Here is a 19,292-nt window from a genome sequence, read left to right on the forward strand (position 1 = left end):
CAGCATGTTTACATGTTAAACGGTAATTTCTTGATGCAACCTTATGTGATAGTAATAATGCTAGTTTTCCGCAACAAAAACTTACCCATTGTAAATTACAATTATTAGACTGTAGTTCCAGTTGTTTACAATAACAAATATAAATAGAAGTTAATTTAATTTACACTTTGCAATGACTTAATAGTGTATTTTATATATTTTTATACTGTTATTATAACTGTATTCTCGATTTTACCTAATCTTGTTATTAAATTCACATGGGAATAAAAATTTTTGTGTGCATTATTACATTTAAAAAATTTCTTCATTATAATCGGTAACTGAATCGGTATCTGCCGATTATTGCTCTCATAATCGGTAATCGAATCGGTAATCGGTAAAGTCATATCGGTGCATCACTAGTAAAAATCACTCCTCCAGAGCCCCTAAATAATGGCAACTTGCCCCCTTCGAGACCTTTTGATTACCTCAAACTGTTTTTCACTGATGAGTTGATTGAGTTATTTGTCATGCAAACTAATTCATATTATGAACAGCAGTTTCTTGTGCAGGGCACCATAACCCCTAATTCTTCTTTCAAAAACTGGACACCAGTAACAGAAACAGAAATGTGGCAGTTTTTGGGCCTCTTGTTGTTGATGGGCCAAGTCAAAAAACCAAAAATAACAGACTACTGGACTATGAGGGAAATTTACCATTCACCATTTTTTGGGAAAATAATGAGTAGGAATAGGTTTTTTGAACTTCTGAAATTTCTGCACTTCAGTGACAGCAGTAATGCAGATTCATCCAATAAACTCACCAAAATTCAACCTGTGATTGATTTGTTTGCAGACAAATTTTGCTCCGTATACACACCCAAGAAAATGCTCTCACTTGATGAGGGCATGATTCCTTGGAGAGGTCGAGCCAAATTTCGAGTTTTCATGCCAAACAAACCCGACAAGTATGGCATAAAACTCTATACCTATTTTGTGCGAGGCTGACAGTGGATATTGTTACTCATTTTCAGTATATTCAGGTGATGGCAAAACTATACCTGAAATAGTGATTGACCAGTTGGGAGACCTGAAAGGCAAAGGTTATTGTCTCTTTATGGACAATTATTACAATAGTGTAGGTCTGAGTAAAAGGCTTTTGGGTGTCAACACACACGCATGTGGAACACTTCGTCAGAACCGTGGTGCTCCCAAAGATATTGTTGCTACCGCCAACAATTTAAAAATGGGAGAAATTGTGTTCCGTCAAGTTGGTGATGTCCGAGTAGTGTTTTGGAAGGACAAGCGAGTTGTGAAGCTTATCTCAACCATGCACACAGCTGCTATGGTTGATGTCAAACCGAGGAAGCAGAAGGCTGGCTCTTCTAGTGATGTGCAGTGTAGGAAACCCGCGATTGTAGTAAGTTACAACACTTACATGAAGGGTGTTGATCATCTTGACCAAATGGTGAAATACAGTAAACTCCCGGTATATCGCGCCCCGATTGATCGCGGAATCAGGTATATCGCGGGTCAAACCATGTCCCCCAATCAGAAATGAATAATAATGGAATAAATTGTTGACAGCAGATTAGGATAATTTTGCGTTGTAACTCACAAACTAAGCATCGTACAGAAAAAAGCATAGGCGTAGAAAATGTCCGCAGTGAAATTCTAAACAAGATATCTCCGTACATTATTCCTCTATCTTGTAGGGTTTTCAAATTATGTTCCAATCCAGCCCAGTGTTAATTTCTGAAACACTAGTTCTTAACGTCGCTTTATCTCACAAATGAAGCATCGGACAGGGGACCCGATTAAGCCCACCGTCCAGCGACATTATCCAGCGTGACTCGGCTGAGGATTGATGTTGGATAGGCTTGGTTGACTGCAAGCTTTGGGAGGGGAGAGGCGAGCAGAGAATATGCGACCAAGACACCCGGGTAGACGGGAGGGGTGGAATATAAGCGCTAGTGATGAGAGGGGCGATGAGTAAGCCGAAAAGGGGGAAGTCTGGTGACCTTGAGTAGTTCACTCATTTCCCGTCTGCACACTTCTCGTGGTCACGTTTGTTGACAAGCGGAGACAAGTTATTGTTGACCGTGCGTTATTGAAGCCGTGTTTTTACAGTCAGTCTTGTTAGCGCTTGGTAGGATGTCATAGAAACGAAAAACTCATTCTATAGCAGATAAACTGAAAATCATTGAGCGTGTGAAAAAAGGTGAGACGAAAGCAAGCATTTCACGTGAGTGCGGTATCCCAGAAGGTACAATCAGAGGGTGGATGAAAAAGGAACAGAAACTGAGAAATTTTGTGGATGTTATTGAAAGTGATGTAGGGTTGCAAAGAAAAACAATCAAGTTAGGTAAAGACAGTGAACTGGATGAATGCATTTACAGGTGTTTTTTAACTAAACAAAGTGAAGGTGTACCATTGTCAGGACCTATTTTGAAGGCTCAAGCTGTAAAGTTTCATAACGATTTGCATGGAAAGACGGACTTCAAAACTTCAGAAGGGTGGTTTTCACGATGGAAAGTTCGTCACAGAATACAGCAGGCAAGCATCGAAGGTGAAGCCCGATCTTAGTGGGTGGGGCGGGGTAGTTGACGTATACTGTCGGAGAGGGAAGAGGTGGGAAGGAAAGATAAGGCGTAGAGAGAGGTAGAGATTGGAGCGGGCAGAAACACGGTGAGGGGGAGAGGGTGGGGGAGGGGATGTGTTCACGCAGCACACAGGCAGAGCATGAGTCACTTGACTGAGCAGCGTTGCTGCGTACAAGGCAAAGTCAGGTAGTCCGGTGTTTAAAATTCCACTCCAGAATCTTCCCATTTAGTGTGGAGCGCTTACACAAACTATTACTTCTTTTTTATTTTTTACCATCTTTTACTGTACAGTATGTACTATATTAATAGTTATTTTACTGGACATCTGTATATAAATGTTTTGTTACAACACTTAAACCTACAGACGTAATATTATTGGGTAATTCATTGTATTATACACGTTCATCTTTTTACTTTAGTATAATGTGTTAACATTAAACAGTAAAGTAAATCAGCTAGCGTATTTTTAATCTTTGCCGAGGAATTCCCAGTGGTCCAATACTTACATGAACCATACTGTACCACTTTTGCCGTGAGGTAGTAAACAAGCCCCGGAAATGTTTATGTGTAGCACCCTACTGACCTTTAACCAAAGGCTGGGGAATATAACACTTGCCGATCCGAGCCACACACACTCAGCAACTCGACACAGCGTTTGGTGGAATAAGTAAAGACAAAGTTTAACAGACTTTTTAATACGGCGCCACTGATTGCGCTAAAATTAATTTGGCGCAATTTTTGTTTCCCACGTGTGACCATTTATAACTTACTGAAAGCATGGATAATAAAATTTAACCACTTGACACGATAGACAATTCTTTATTTTTTATTGTACTAATGCTAGAATAGTTTTTCCCGTATCTGTGGCCTACTTCTGCAAAAGACACGCTATCTGTAAGTTAATCTAGAATGTTTATTTTGTCAATCAAACTCGGTACTTTGCGATTCATATTCGGTTTGAAGTATCACTACGGCCTTTCTATTTAGAAGACTTTGACCACAGAATCGTGTGTAACCGCACACACTGCACTTAATTTGTTACGGACACTCGGACGAAGCAGATACTGTGGCTGACACCACGAGACTGGCAGCAGCATGTGTGTCGCACGTGTTTATGGCGGCATGTGGCGCGCTCGTAGGCCGTGCGACAAACTGTGCGCGGCACGCGGAAAAATAAAAAAATTCAACATTTAATATTTATCTTTAAAATTTATTATTTTTATTTTTTCGCCCGCGTTTAGTGAAAACTGCGGATGCAAAGTGCGCACATAAGGCGGGCCGGGCCGTCTATACTGTGCGTGCTTGCAGACCTATTAATTAGAACACATGCTGTGTTTTATGCCTTTTGACCTTGGTCACATCGAAACATCGCGATTATGCAACAATGCGGGTAAGAGTTGTGTCCCCCGACAACTGCGTTAAATAGGGAGTGTACTGTATTATCCTATGGCTCGAAAGACAATTAAGTGGACAAAAAAGGTGGTTTTCCATTTGTTACTAATGGAGGCATATAGTGATGACGGAACAATCTGGCGTAAGGCGTACAAAGTTTGTAGATTTTCTCTCAGAGTGCGTTGAGGTCATGACTACAACTCCTGTACAAAAGAACAGTCATCAGTTGCTAGATGACTCATGTGATGAGCCAGGTGACTGTTCTAGCGCTTCGCCCGTTGCCAAGCCAGCAGTGCAGGATACTGCATCAAGATTGCTTGGTGGCATCAAAAGGCACCCCCTTGTAAAGATTCCTCAGGTCAGGAAGAGAACAAATACTCTGAGGCAGTGTCGTGTGCTCTGTCAGGGGCTATTGTTTTTTTTTTTTTTTTTTCCCTCCAAAAATGAGTAACTGGCGAACTTCAAGACATACGATATTGTTCTTCTAACTTTAACTGTTGTTACTAACAGACGTTAATGATAGCTTCCATTATTGTATTTTTTACACATAATTTTAAGAGCACATTTTTGTTGTTTCAAAAAAAAATTTGAAAAACTATTTATATCTTTTTAAATTAATGTTGAATTATTTTGAAAACATTACCATCTTATTGCTCATTCTATTTACTGTTAGAGACAATAAACTTTCTTATGCCTAAAACAAAAAATTTACTTCACAATAATTAAGTTTGAACCCACTGCACAAATAGCAAAAATACTCTGGAAATGCTGGTACACAGGAGCAAATTTTTGAAAAATGATTTGGTAAGTAATGTGTGAAAAGAAAATTTACACATCTTATAACTTCATATTTCTGTTAATTGAATAAGTAAGTGGTAATATGCAAACGAATAATAGATTTCAACTTTAAAATAAATCATTTTATACGGGAAAAGAAGTTGGGAAACATCTTACATGGAAAAAAATAACATGCATCTTATTGAGAAAATTGCGGATACAAAACATTTGACTTTATTGAACGGGAAATCATATTACAGTAAAGACATTTTTCACGGGACTGGAAGATAAAAACTTATTAACAGAGAAAACTTTTTAAAAGGGGAGTATTACGAATGAGTTGCTACATAAAAAAAAATCATTAAATTGACATACTACTTAGTTTATGCACTGTTTGTTCAGCTTTCCTTTTTAAAATTTGGCCTTTTTTGGGGATTCCAATACCACAAATATTTGTAGCTGGTTAAAATCCATTACTTTTAAATGTTTATTATTGAATTAAGTAATTATTCAAAATATTGAATTATATTTTATATTTTAAGTTACCATGTAAACCACACATTGGAGACCCTCAAAGACCCTGGCGCAACCTGTACAGTGTTTGCCTCTCTAATTTTATTTTTTATTGGTAGTAGACACCTGTAGGAAGGCCCTTATGTATTAGCTCTATCATTACGAATAGCCAAAGTGGGTGGGGGAAAAATTAATGCTTGTGACAGATACCTTGAAAACCAACACATTGGAGGCTCTCCGAGCATGATGCTACTTGTATTGTGGTTGACTCTTGAATTTTATTTTTTGATGCTAGTAGATACCTGTAGGAAAGTCCTTAATTCTATCAGCATCATTGCACATTTTGGTGTAAAAAATATATAAACCACTACAGAATTTGCCATAGTTGCGTAAATGGCGTAGGCTGTTGTCCCAAGTTCTCTGTAAAATGATGCACTGGGCGGTAAATAAATCCAAAAGATAGAGCTTACTTCAGAGCAGTTAGAATTCATGGTTTTCCAGCATTCTTTAATTTTGCTTCAAGGCTATTACAAAATTTATAAATATTTTCAGGGCAATTCTTTGTCGTAAATACATGTATCTAAATATACCGGGTAATTTTATTTACGGATTAACTCTGAATAATTAATAACATATTTACCGTGACGGGCAGGAAAAAAAAAATCAATGTAATGGTTACCGATCACAACAGTTTTGTTTACTTGAGTGAAGCGCCATAAACATCTTGATCACAGACTACCGAAATTAATGCCATGTTACAAAATATTATAAACAAAATATTTTTAAAATTGCTCAGGAACAACATGCTACAAATTCTCACCTTTTAAATAAACCTTTTTATTGCAAAAACACCATCTGTCAAAACCAATTTACCCGCGATTTTCTGCAACGGTTTTTATACCCTGAGCTTTTTAAAAACTTTTTTCCCCTCAGTATGCGTAGATGATAGCTACCGTAAACCTTGGCAATCATTGCAATGTCTTACAGAAAAACAAAATCACAAAGCAGAATCAACTTGCAAGATGTCCGTTGTTCCTTTAAGCAGTAGCAAGTTAACCAACCTTGCAGCTTAAACCTGTGCATAATGCAGCTTTGTCAAGTTTTGAATAAAGTTCATGCAATGATTTTTTAACACACGTTTTACGAAACATTGAGCACAATTTACAGGTAAATACGGTATAAGTCGTGCCAAAAATGGAAAAATATATTAATTAAATTTTACCATGGTTCTCAACAAACAGTGAAACTGAATTAGCTACTCCTATTGCTGTAACAGTTGCATCACATGTCACGCAATCAGGTCAACGAATGGCTAGTGGTTATTTTTGTTGTGTATTCGTCGACATTATGCCTTGAACGAGGGAAATGGTGTACAGATAGAACAGCCTTACAAAGCAGATGATTGGTCGAAAAATATATCTTAACAGTGTGCTGCATACTGTAAAGGTTTTGGCGGTTACGTTTGTTATTGTTTTGAAACAATCATCCAAATTTTTAATTATAAAGTTTACGAGTGTAAAGATAAACTTTATTACATTATTTTATTCCTGAAATGAACGTTATATGTGGGAAGCATTTATAAATGCAAACGTTTTGAATGGGAAAAATTAACGTAGAGATATATGGAAGTAATCAAGGGAATAATTATTTAAGTGTTATAAACGGGAAAACGTATTAATGGGGAACGCTGCACATGCCGCTCAACTCGTCCGCGCAGGTCAAGCGAGTTTTACTGTATGTGGATTTATCTTAAATGCATTTTGCTGTAATCTTAATTACTCTATTTTCCCATTATAACTATCAAACTGCTACACAGCAACTTGAAAACTGATTGCTGTTGCACGGTGTTTTAGGCTGTCATGTATACTACCTACACAAAGCGCACGGAATCTACCGATGGGACCAAAAAAATCATGCCACTATTATGCGATATGGGTTGTTTTTTCTCCTAATTTTGACTCTCTAAAATAATGGTGCGACAATTATGCGATAAAACATGGTAGTGTTAGTTATCATTTACATATCTCAGAGGGATGTTTACGTCTTTAAAAGTTCTTCAAAATAACTATTATTTAGGTTAAGAAAGGTTTTGTGTACACCACTGGCTACGTGGTTCCAAATCCATCTAGTAATTATTTGTGCGGAAATTATAACTTATTGCAGAGCTGTTTATGAAATTTTATCCAGATAGCTTTGAAATGTTTAAACAATTTTGTACAATAGATATAAAATCCTTCAATTAATGGCTTTAAAGTAAATGATATGTGTAAAATGATTTAGCTCTTAAATGGTATATTATTCTACTACTATAAAACTGATTTTTGGAGTTAATTATTATTCAAATAATGGTTATAAGACACAACGTAACCTTATTGAAGTGTAATAAATTTCCAATTTATATTGTTATGATTTATAATGTGGGGAGAACTGGGTTTGTAAGGAATAGCCCAAATAAGTTTTATTACAGTTTCATTGATTACTAATATTTACATTAATAATAATAATAAATAATTCTACTAAAAAATTGTTTGATCAGAAGTCGCTGGCACAAAAAAAAAATATTTATTCTCAAGTCTCTCAATGTCTGTCATTTTCCGCAGTTTACACTCCTCACTGGAGCTAGGCTCAACAGTGGTTCACGCCTGTCCACACAATCTCGCGCCACTCAGTCACGCTCTCTCGATCCCATCACTCCGCATCACCCACTCTCAAGGGAAGGTCTCTCACCCTCTTCGCCGATGTCGCGCTTTCCTTCGCTCTGAATCAGCTCGGAACTCCTGCAGAGGCCAGCGTCGCTGCTTTAGTAGTGTGTGGCGCCCTTCTCGAAATGACGAGAGCAGCTGTGATGGGTCGCATTATCCCGGGCCGACCCAGTGCCAGAAGTGTCGAGAATATCATCACTTGCTCACACAACTTCATGCAGCGGCCCGCGGAATTCCCAAGGCCACTCAGCAATAGATAACAGTGCTGGGGCAGGACGATGCAAGGTGTGCGTAGGGGGAGGGGTCTAGTGACGGCCCTTGTAATCCGGCCAGGCACGTGTGGCATGCCTTACGTCAGTGTAGGCCACGTGATACGCGCATGATGCTCGTAGCCTGGCAGGGCCGCCAGCCAGTTCCAAACCTGGCGCAATTCGCGGTCCTGTTTGTATTTGTAACAATATATAGTTATCATTTATGTACATCAGATCGACATTGTTGTCAAGAAGATAAAGAAAGCGTTAGTCTATTTTGTCAGTCACTAATAGAGAGTTTCAGGCATAGGTGCACAATAAAGTAGTATGTATGATGTTAAGTTCTAGTTCCACTCCACCTTTGTTATATTATGTACAAATAGTTGGCCATTATTAAGGCTAAATGTAGGAAATGGTTATGTCCAAATATGGAGAGTAAGTGTTCAGTCTTTATGTTCCAAAATGAAATTCCTTTTAAACATATAAATGTAAAATTTCTTTACTGTGGAAATTGGTAATGAACTTGAAGTGTTGTGGTGTGTCATGCGGCAGATGGAGATGGTAGCGGCAGCGGGCGGGATGTGGCACTCTGCACGGACTCTGGCCACGAAGACGACAGCCAGGAGCCGCCGGCTGTGGTGGTCTACCTGGTGGACCCATTTACCGTCGGCAGCGACAGCACGGATCTCCAGCGCCTTGCATGCTTGGGGCTGCTGCGCTGCTTCTCAACTGTGCTGGCAGGGCTGCCTGATCACGTGCGCGCCAATGTCTGCGTACAGGTGTGCTTGTGTGATTGGGCTTGAGTTGCCGTTGTACTGATTGCACTTTCTTTGTGCTGGGAATTGACATTAAAGTGTGCGTAAATCACCAACACTCAATACCAGGCAGTATCGAGACAATAAGGACATGGGGACAAACAATTCAAGGAATATGTCATAAAACTTAAACTTAATTTTTATTAAATTTTTTTTAATTTTGTATAAAGCTAATCATTTTTGTTTTTATTGCTCTTTGCCTACTCCAGGAAATATTCCTTGATCCATCCCTTAATACCTGTATTACTCATAAAAGCAAACAAAAAAAAATTGTATAGTTGCATGCAGAAGAATCAAAAAATGTTTTTGGTCAGATTAATCAAGATCAAAGCTGATTCAGAATAACGAAAACCTAGGTTAACTGGTGACTGACTTAGTGATGATGGCCCAATATCAGATAACCGGTATCGGGTATCGGTATTACCATTACTTTATTCAATATCGGCTTTTGGTAAAATAAAACTGATAGTATAGGTTACATCATTTTTAAGCTGCTTGAAAGATAACAAAGGAAGTGTTTCTGTAGTACTTCTCAGGTTACTGGCATGTAAGCAACATGTCACTCGGGTTGTGGGTACTTTAGGTTGTGGGTGGGAGGGGGGAGTCCCGAGTTTTATCCTTACCCCCTTATTAGGACCCTCCCTTTTCTCGCACTACAACAAAAACAGTTTTCTGGGGTCACAACTAACACATACGTTATTGGTAGATATTTTTGCCTTTTACGGGAATGTAATAAAATATATTAGAAATGTCATGTCGGGGCAGTGATAGGATAAATAGATAAATACATGTCTGTAAATCAACGCACGACTGCACAATGCAGTGTGAAAGTTGACAGTTTTGAGGCTTCCTCAACCCATTGCCTACCCGATGTTTGGTGTCATTCCAAATGTGGCAAAGAAAAAAAAACTTGTATGGATCCAACAAAAGACACGAGTCAATTATCTTTTTCTTTCTTCCTGATCTGACCATAAAATAAGGGTCGGCTTGTGTCACAAGGCGGCCAAAAAACCTTGGTTCCTAATTAAGCACGCATCTATTGAAATAAAAAAAGTAAAAGCATAAATAATGGATTCTTTAATTGCAAGATACAATTGAATTTACTTTTTATTCACTTAACAGAATAAGTTTTGCATTTTTGCGGCCCGTAAATTGGAAGAGGGAGAAATGAATCACTATCAGCTAATTATCCTGGAAACAAACAGTTATTCCTTCCAACCAGACACATGGTTATCTTTCCCACCTTTTTATCCTCTCTCTACCAATCAAGTGCTATTAACAAAGGAGAATACTTGCATTACAAATATTTTAGTCATACTACTTAGGTTTGTTAAAATTCTGAACTGAAGCAAGATACTTTGTACCAAATTTAAGACTGTATTTACTCAGTGCTGAATAATAATACATTTAACAGAGAGGAAGCAAATTCCTGACATAGTTTTTCAAAATTTTCACAAGACCTTGTTGAAGTATTTTGAAAAGCTGCCTAGCTATAGGTATTAATGGTAACTGTGCTTTGAAGTGCACCTTATGTTTGACTGTAGAAGCCATAGTACATTTACATTGTATTTACTACAGCTGTTCTGTTGCTACTTTTGTCAATACAAAAACACTTCTTTTAAGGCAGCAAGAAGAAATTTTAAAAAAATCAGTTCCAAAGCTGCAATGCTAAATCCATTGTTCGTATTTGAAGTACAATATAGGGAGGGAACTTGGTAGGGTGGAAAATGTACATCTTTCTATTGTATGTCAGGGAACAAGCACATAGTTAGGAAGCATATGTGCAAACATGTGCAATTTTTTGCTTTAGGGTTAAACTAACCTAACAAATGGTTGTTGGTTCAGAAATGAAAATACTGTGTTTTCTCGTATAATTGTCGCACATTTTATTCTAAAATCAAGTTTGAAAAGTAAGGGTGCGACGATTATGCGGAAAAAAAAAATTTTGTTAGGTAAAGTTATTCATAAAAACAAAACCTGTTCATGGAAAGTACGTTTATTTAAAAAAAAGATGGAGTATACAAGAGCACGCCAAACAATCTATATTAATAATTCCTTAAAGAAAACCTTTCTTCAACTTTAAATAGAAAAACCAAAAATCTAACGCGAACGCAAGCCACTTGAATCTGACGTGAACTAACGTGTCGTAGTACACACTTCCCACGAAAGAATACGGGCTATCAAATGTATATAACTCGGCACCTGACAGAGAGCGTGCGTTGCATCCAATCTGCAAGATATCGATATTCGACTACGTGCGCGCGCTCTATAAGGGAAGCAACATAACCAAACATGAATGATGCGCTGGCTACATTTTTATAAGCAGTACGCCGCGGTACCGCAGACAATCAGATAAAGGAAATACCGTTTAAAAAGTCTTTAAAAGAAAATTTACACGTCAGACAACTTTGTATTTCCGTTAATTAAATAAATAAGTGGTAATGACCGAAATTAAATTTTAGATTATACCTACACCGCGGCGACGCAGACAATCAGATAAAGGAAATAACGTTTAAAAACGTCTTTATAAGAAAATTTACACATCAAACAACTTCGTATTTTTCCGTTAATTTATTAAGTAAATGGTAATGACCGAATAAATATTAGATTTCTACTTTAAAATACATCATTTTATACAGAAAAGATACACAAAGCGCTTGGCATCTACTAGCGGGACCAAAAACATCATGTGACGTTTACGCGAGAAGTTTTTTTATCCCAATTTTGACAGCCTAAAATATGGTTGCGACGATTATGCGATAAAACATGGTATTTAATTCCTAAAGTTGTAAGGATCATAAATACATAAGAAAATTAAAATATCATCTCTGCCTTGTGAATTGCTTTTTTTCCTCTAGTTTTTATTTTCTGCCCACTATTTCTTATATGATCTTAAACTTTGGTTCTTCTTTTATAGACAAAGTCATAACATGTTTGATGAACACCAGCATGAGCACATCACAATAATAACGCAGGTTGCTGTCATGTGTATGTGCCAGTTACAAAATGTACCTTAATTGCATTTATTTACAAATGTAACAAAATCTTTAACCGGTAAACTAAATGTACACAGAAGGAGAATAAAGATATGTACCATAGAACCACTGACACAAAATAAGCACTTCTTTGTTAAACAGTTCCTAGACATAAACAAAATACTGCACAGAGAACTCAAAAATAGACCAAACTATAAATTGTGTAACCTTTAGCATTTTAGCTACTGGCACTCGGGGTATTATAATATTGAAGCATATTAACCTTGGCGATGTATGCTGGGTTTTTTTAATAACATGATACAGATAGATGAAAACCAAACAAGAGTTGAAAAAATCATGTATGTGGACAATTTTTAATTGTTTCTCACAATTTTCGGACCCGAATTATAGTATACATTAATTTGAGTTCCTTTGAACTGGGTGAATATGGTACTACTGTGTGTGTGTGTGGGGGGGGGGGGGGGGGGGGGGGGGCTTGCGCGTCTACATATATAAACACACGCACCTTCTGAATATCATTGTTGTACTGTATGTGTTTGTGTGTGTGACAGAGTATCTTGCCGGCAGATAATCTCACTGGAGAGCATCATCGAGCTGGGGATGCTGCGCGACCTGCACAGGTACAACGACCACATGCGTGCGCAGGCGTTCTCCGTGTTCTCGCAATGCCGTCGCATGCTGACGCACACGTCAAGCGTTAAGTCGCTCACCGGCTTCGGCACGGCTGCCATGACGGACCTCTTCCTTAAGACTAAAGACGTGAGTGCTCAGCAGTCCTTGTACTTGCAAGGCCTTGGAAAGTCCATTACTTCTTAATTTTTGTGAGAAAAGAATAGTTCTAAATAATTTTAAATTGTTTGTGTGGTAAATAGTGAAACTGTTGAGAATTTGTTCCTTTGAATTATCTGGGTTCTTAAATAGATACATATATTTCAAGCGTAAGTATTCAGTAATTACAATCCAAGTATGTACAAATATTCTTAGGATTCTATTATATGTATATGCTCAATAGTTGTGTTTTTTATATATTTTTTTATTGTGAACGTTATATTCACCCATGTCATGAATAGTCCCTGAAAATGCCTCGAAATTACAATGAGAATTACTTTAAGAACATTGAATTGGTTACCGTACGGTTGGTAGGAATGCAAAGTATTTTCTATCAGGATTGAGTGTGTAAAATCCTGATTAAGAATGTTCTCAAGATACAGTAGAACCCCTGTCATACACTTTTCAACGGAGGGCACAAAAATGGTGTATGATGCGGGAAAGTGTATGAAAAGGGAATGGCAATAATACATTTTTTTTTGTTTTCAATCTAGCATACCAATTTCAGATTAAACTTAAATACATAATGTGTAAATAACTGCATTATATTAATGAAAGATATGAATTCATAATTATATATACATATAATAAAACCACCAGAAATGTAAAATACAGTCCATAATCAAGTAAAGCTGACATGAGAAACCGTGGCCTTACAAAATGTTATGAAGTCCTTTCTTGGAGGGCGGGAAAAGTCACCAAGCCTAAATTAGAAATTAAAAAAATTAGGCTATTGTAAAAAGAAAATCAGAAATTTTTGTTTGTTTGTTTCATTTTACAAACAACTTTATGCAACAGAACAATTTTCAATAAAATTTTAACTTGAGAAACGTAAAATACAAAACAATCCGATCGTAAGAAAACAATAACAAACTGGTATATTTAGTTCAAAGATTAATGAATGCACAAAATATGAGATCCATGCTTGGTAAAGCACGTGCACCATTTTCATAATCATTGCTAGTTTGCGCCACTAGTCTCGCTGGGTGCCGGCCATAGATGCTACTAGCGAAGTGCACAGTCTTCCTGATACTATACATATCTATGGTGCCATAAAGTTTATTTCTTACGTTTGCAAATGTAAACAATGAACGTTTTTCAAAATAAAAGCTTTAAAACATAGTTTATCAGGAGGAATATAACAAAAAAATGTGTGAATTTTGGGACTTTTCCGCTTTGTAAAAACGTATGAAACGGGAAATTAATGATTTTATAAGTGTATGTTCCGGGAAAGTAAACCATTGTAAATATAGTACTTTCGGCGGGACCAAAATTAATCGGTGTATGACACGGGAAAATGTATGAAACGGGAACGTATCATCGAGGTTCTACTGTACTTAGAAATTTATACTGAGTAAAGAGGAAAATTCATTAAATTTATCGGCCGAGTATCATAAACTCAAGCCAAGTCAAGCTTTGTAGTTTCAGCTTGATTCTGCTTGAAAGTCAAATTCATTGTACTTGACTGGGCGAGACTCAACAGTTTTGTTTTTTAACTTCATACATTTGCATTATCTGGAATTTACGTCTACATCGGCAATCAATATTATTATTGTTCGGCACGAACAGAAAAGTGTTGCATCTTGTAACTTATCTTTGACCATCTAGTAAAAATGGCAGATTGCTTATTTTTGTCTACAACAAAAGTTATTTATTTTAGGTAAAAGGAATTCTTGGCGAGGATTTTTAAAATGCCTAAATATTACTGTTTCTGAATATGGGACGTCCGTTACCAACCAGAAAATAAAAATAATACGGAGAGTTAATTATCTATTTGTTAACATTTTTCATTTTGGTAAGTTAATATTTTAAGAACATGATTTTTTGAGTATTCAATTAATGACTTTAAAGAAACACTTTAAAAAGCAAATAGCTGTTTTTAAGGGGGTAAGGGGGGATTTTAATTCTGAAACGTTAATTTTTTGTAATGTTCTAAGTTCTAATGTTTCTAGATAATGCCTCAATGGGGTTTTTTAATAACTGGTTTGTAAAAAACTCAATAGTAAAAATTTAATTCTGTAAAAGAGCCTTATGTCTTTTTTCTTCCTGATATCTTTTCAAGTCCTATTCAAGGGCATTGTAATAAAAATAGTTTACCATTTTAATGAGTTGTTGGATTAGGTACATTAAACTCACATTCAATTAAGAGAATGGTTGGAGTTGGGATGTCTGTGTGGAAAATACTTTTAATTGTGTTAGTTATGAACTACAAATTCAAGAGTTGGCTTTTTTAACCGGAACAACTGTCCTTACTAATTATAAGTTATATTTAATTCAGCTATTTAAACGTAAAAAACTATTTATTCAATTTAACAGCATTATTTTTCATCTAGCTAACCTTACCTTATGCATAGTACACACACTATTAAAGTATGTACCTTATTTATCCGCGTATGTGTCGCATATTTTATGCAGATTTTAGTGTAAAAAAAGTACTGCGATCCATATGCGAATTTGGGGTTAAAAAATAATAATATTGCACTGTGTGGTTGAACCTATGTTGGTTTTTAATAAATATTACTCCAGGAGTCAGTATAAATTGTTTAATCAAAATATCTCGGCAGTTGTGTGAAGCTCCATGAACAGCGTAGTTATTGTACGTGTGCCAAGTCTGCCCCCCAAGCGGTTGCAGCTCCGGCAAGTGTCATGTCTGCTGCGCTATGAGGATGAGGAGAGGAAATCTAAAAATAAACCAGCCAGAGAGAGAGTTTGTGTATACATTGCGTGAGGTCATATGGCATTGTTCAGGCCGGGTGTAATTGTTGAATTTTAATTTCCCGCCTGCAGCGTTGGAATCGTGACGCTGCTGCTCCCACGCCATCTTGTGACCAGTTCGTTCTCGTTTTGTTTTTGTTTCGTTAAGTCGGTCGTGTGCGACAGCATAAGTTTGTGATTATTAGTAATTATACAGTCCATTTTGTCAATTGAGCCCAGACAGGCATAGATAACAGTTTTCCCTTCCTCTCTTCTTTGAAAATGTCCCGTGAACTGGCACCCACACAATTTATGTGTCTATCTTGACAGGTGTTCATGATGTAACTTTGCCCAATTATTATTGTTTTTGAATGAGAGTTCCCACACTTTCAACTACAGTAGAATACCGGTACAACGTACCTCATTATAACGTATATTTCACTTTAACGTTTTTTTTTTTTAAGTCCCCGCCAAAAATCGTATCTTAACCATGCAAAACGGTTTCAGTTTAAAGTATCATATTTTCACTATAACGTATAAATTCTACTAGTAACGTGGCTTTACTACACCAAAATTTACTTAAACTGGTGAATAAATTTCTAGCTAAATGATAAATGCTGTAGAACAAACATATACAAATACCACCGCAACGTATTATCTAACCTCTAAACCCTCAAAACAAAGTTACAAACAGTTGCGCGCACTACCATAGATTATACCGTACGTAGTATGCGACATGAGCAACACAACACCATTCGATACATTGAAACACGGAAGTTTGAGAGAAGTGTGAATTATTTAGACAAAAGTGTTACGCTACGCTAATATACTGTTTGACATCTGTGCCAGGATTGTGTTCCGCATTCAGGTTGGCACCAGCACGGTTCATCTGTTCTGTGACTCATGCGAGAAATAACTGTCATATTTTTTCAGCAGTATTTTGTATTATTAGACAGTAATGTCTAATAATAAACGCAAACGAGAGGTACTTAACATTCAAAACAAAATTAAAAATTATTAGCTAGCCAGATGTAAAATATGGCAATGTAAAATACAGTTGTATTATAGTTATATATATTGTAACTTTTTCTGTAAATTACATCTAACACTTTAGTATCATTTCTGTATTACCTTATACAGTGTTTGGCTAGATACCGTATTTACCTGAATGCAAGACGACTATTTTTTCTCCCGGCAACGGTAAAAAATTTCACATTCGTCTTGCATTTGAAAATCATTATTTTTGATGGTAGTTTGTCCCACATTTTTAGGCTAATACAATGTGAAATTACTTTTATGGGTACAGGCAATAAATAACTATTAACATTATAATCATTTAATAAAAAATACAGTACAATTTAAAGCTAATTTGTACGCAAAAAGATTATAAAAAACATCTATGGTACTAGTTGCCATGCTTTGTTTATTTGCGCTCACGCCATAGATAAAGTATGCACGAAAGAAGATGTGAAACCTAGACTTGGGAGTTGGTAAACCAGGTCATTTCTCATGCTGAATTTTGTAGTACATGATATCTCCACTATGTTGCGAGCGCTGTAACAATTTTAGTAACCCAAAGTGTTGTATACGTTTTAACAATGTTATTCTATGTAAACGAAATTGTTTATTTTCGTTAATAAACAAATGCGGTAAATTTTGGGAACCTAAAATGGATAGTGTTGAAAGGCGAGGAACATCAAGTTCTTTTATAAAGAAAGGCTCTCGAACATATCACGATGCAAATTTTAAGCTCATTGTGGTAAAATATGCAGAAGAAAACAACAACAGTGCTGCATCAAGATGTTTTGGCATATCCGAAGCAAATGTGCGACGGTGGCGGTAAAATGTTTATTTATAGCTTGTTATATACTATTTTCTGGTTTATAAAGGTTAAAAAGTTGACCTCGTCTTGCATTCGAGTCGTCTTGCAATCGGGTAAATACGGTAGTTGGGATGAACAATTTTACTTTTTTTTATTTATTTCTTTCTTTAACCGTGTATTTTGGGTATGCACGGACCCCTTGCCAGCCATTACCTCGGGTAATCGGGAGTTTACTGTATTAAATTATTTTGGAAAGTGTTTGCAAAATACCATGTTCGTTGCGCATGTCAAGTATAATGAACAAAAGCCTAGTCAAGCTTTAACTACTTGCCTGGCTCTGCTCGAGTTTCCAAGTTTCTGCCCATCCCTATTTTTTTGGTTATATGGGGACCAGATATAATCATTTAATTTTTTTTTCTGTATCACTTATTTATTCACTTAATTGCTTATATAAGAAATTTAGACATTCTCTTATTTTTAGTGGGTAAAATAATTAAAATAAGTAATTTTTCACTGCTTATCTACAGAACCAAATATCCTACTGTGTAGCTGTGTGTGTGACAGGAAAAGAACCGTGCCCCCTACCGCCTGTACACGCCGCCCTACGTGCTCGCCCCCGTCAAGGAGAAGACAGAGAGCAGCGAGTCATTCGGCCAGCCGGGCGCAGAGCATTGCTCCGTGCTGTACGTGAGCTACTGCCTGTCGGAGGACCAGCACTGGCTGCTGGCCGTTGCCACCGACGACCGGGGGGAGGTGTTCGAGACATGTGTGGTGGACGTGGACGTGCCGAACCGTGGACGGCGCCGGAGGGCGTCCGCGCGCCGCGCGGGGCTGCAGAAGCTCATGGACTTCGTGCTGGGCGTCATGTCGCAGAGTGTGCAGCCGTGGCGGCTGGTGGTGGGGCGCATCGGCCGTGTTGGGCACGGGGAGCTGAAGGGTGAGTTGCTGCCATTACAGTAGTCTGGTTTAACGGCTATTTCTGTTCATTGCATTTTTGCTATTTTATTGCATATTTTGTCGCCAGGTTTGATAAACACTATTTATTTATGAGCTGTGAACATCACACAACTATTCATAATAATGAACACACTTGCGTAACTTTTTTACTGATGTTCTATACACTTAGTGAATGTGTGGTTAATGACAACTGGTCATGTTTGAATTAAAATTCATCTTGGGGATATAAGAGTTTTTATTTGATAGACTGACTTTATTAATACAAGTCGTAAAGATTGCTTCAGGACTCTGCCATGATCTATATCAAGATACCTTTCCAGCATTTGGCTGACATTATTTAGAGAATCTTTGATTATACTTGCTAACCCTACCGCTTTAGGCGGGAGACTCCAGATTTTCCGCACCAATTCTCCCAACCTCCCATTTAGGCATTCGAATCTCCTGCTTTTGTATTTTGGAGTTATTCTTGTGTTTTTTAGTGTTAATGCCATACATAAATAGGTATTCTGCCATTTGTATCATAACATTTAGGGACTATCCGGAACAACGTATATAGCTAATATAAGTTGTACCATAACATTTTAGTACAATATTTATCACATAAAAAATGGGGTTAAGCATACATCTCTTATGTGCTCACGTTAGTGATTGTGATAATTTAGGGATTTTTTTTTTGTATTGTAACGCCCCTCGTGCCCAAAAATTATATTATTTTTAATTAATTAAAAACACCTTGGAAACAGCTGGGCAAACTATTAAGAAAATTATAATTAATTACCAGAGGGGACACGAGGTGGTGAACAAGACAAAATTTACACTCCCTGCACACTAGTAACTTGGGAGTTCGTGGATCGTTAAGTAGAAGAAGGTATATGATAAATAAATACGCTATATAAACAACTTGGTCTATAGGTTTTCCTGGTTTATTTTTAAGAGGTTTTGTTTTAGCATTATTTCAACATGA

At 37.0% G+C, this 19,292-nt stretch overlaps 1 protein-coding gene across 4 annotated transcripts in view; it reads left to right on the forward strand.

Annotated features, from left to right (window-relative positions):
- LOC134527596 (mediator of RNA polymerase II transcription subunit 13) overlaps positions 1 to 19,292 on the forward strand; it is a 265,928-nt gene that overhangs the window by 212,655 nt on the left and 33,981 nt on the right. For all 4 annotated transcript variants that reach the window (XM_063360415.1, XM_063360416.1, XM_063360417.1 and 1 more), the window contains 3 exons: positions 8,769 to 8,995; positions 12,595 to 12,786; positions 17,936 to 18,308. In XM_063360415.1, coding sequence (XP_063216485.1) covers positions 8,769 to 8,995; positions 12,595 to 12,786; positions 17,936 to 18,308 — 792 coding nt within the window. The remainder of the gene's footprint in view (positions 1 to 8,768; positions 8,996 to 12,594; positions 12,787 to 17,935; positions 18,309 to 19,292) is intronic.

The sequence above is a fragment of the Bacillus rossius genome, chromosome 1, assembly GCF_032445375.1.
Source record: "Bacillus rossius redtenbacheri isolate Brsri chromosome 1, Brsri_v3, whole genome shotgun sequence".
NCBI classification, from domain to species: domain Eukaryota; kingdom Metazoa; phylum Arthropoda; class Insecta; order Phasmatodea; family Bacillidae; genus Bacillus; species Bacillus rossius.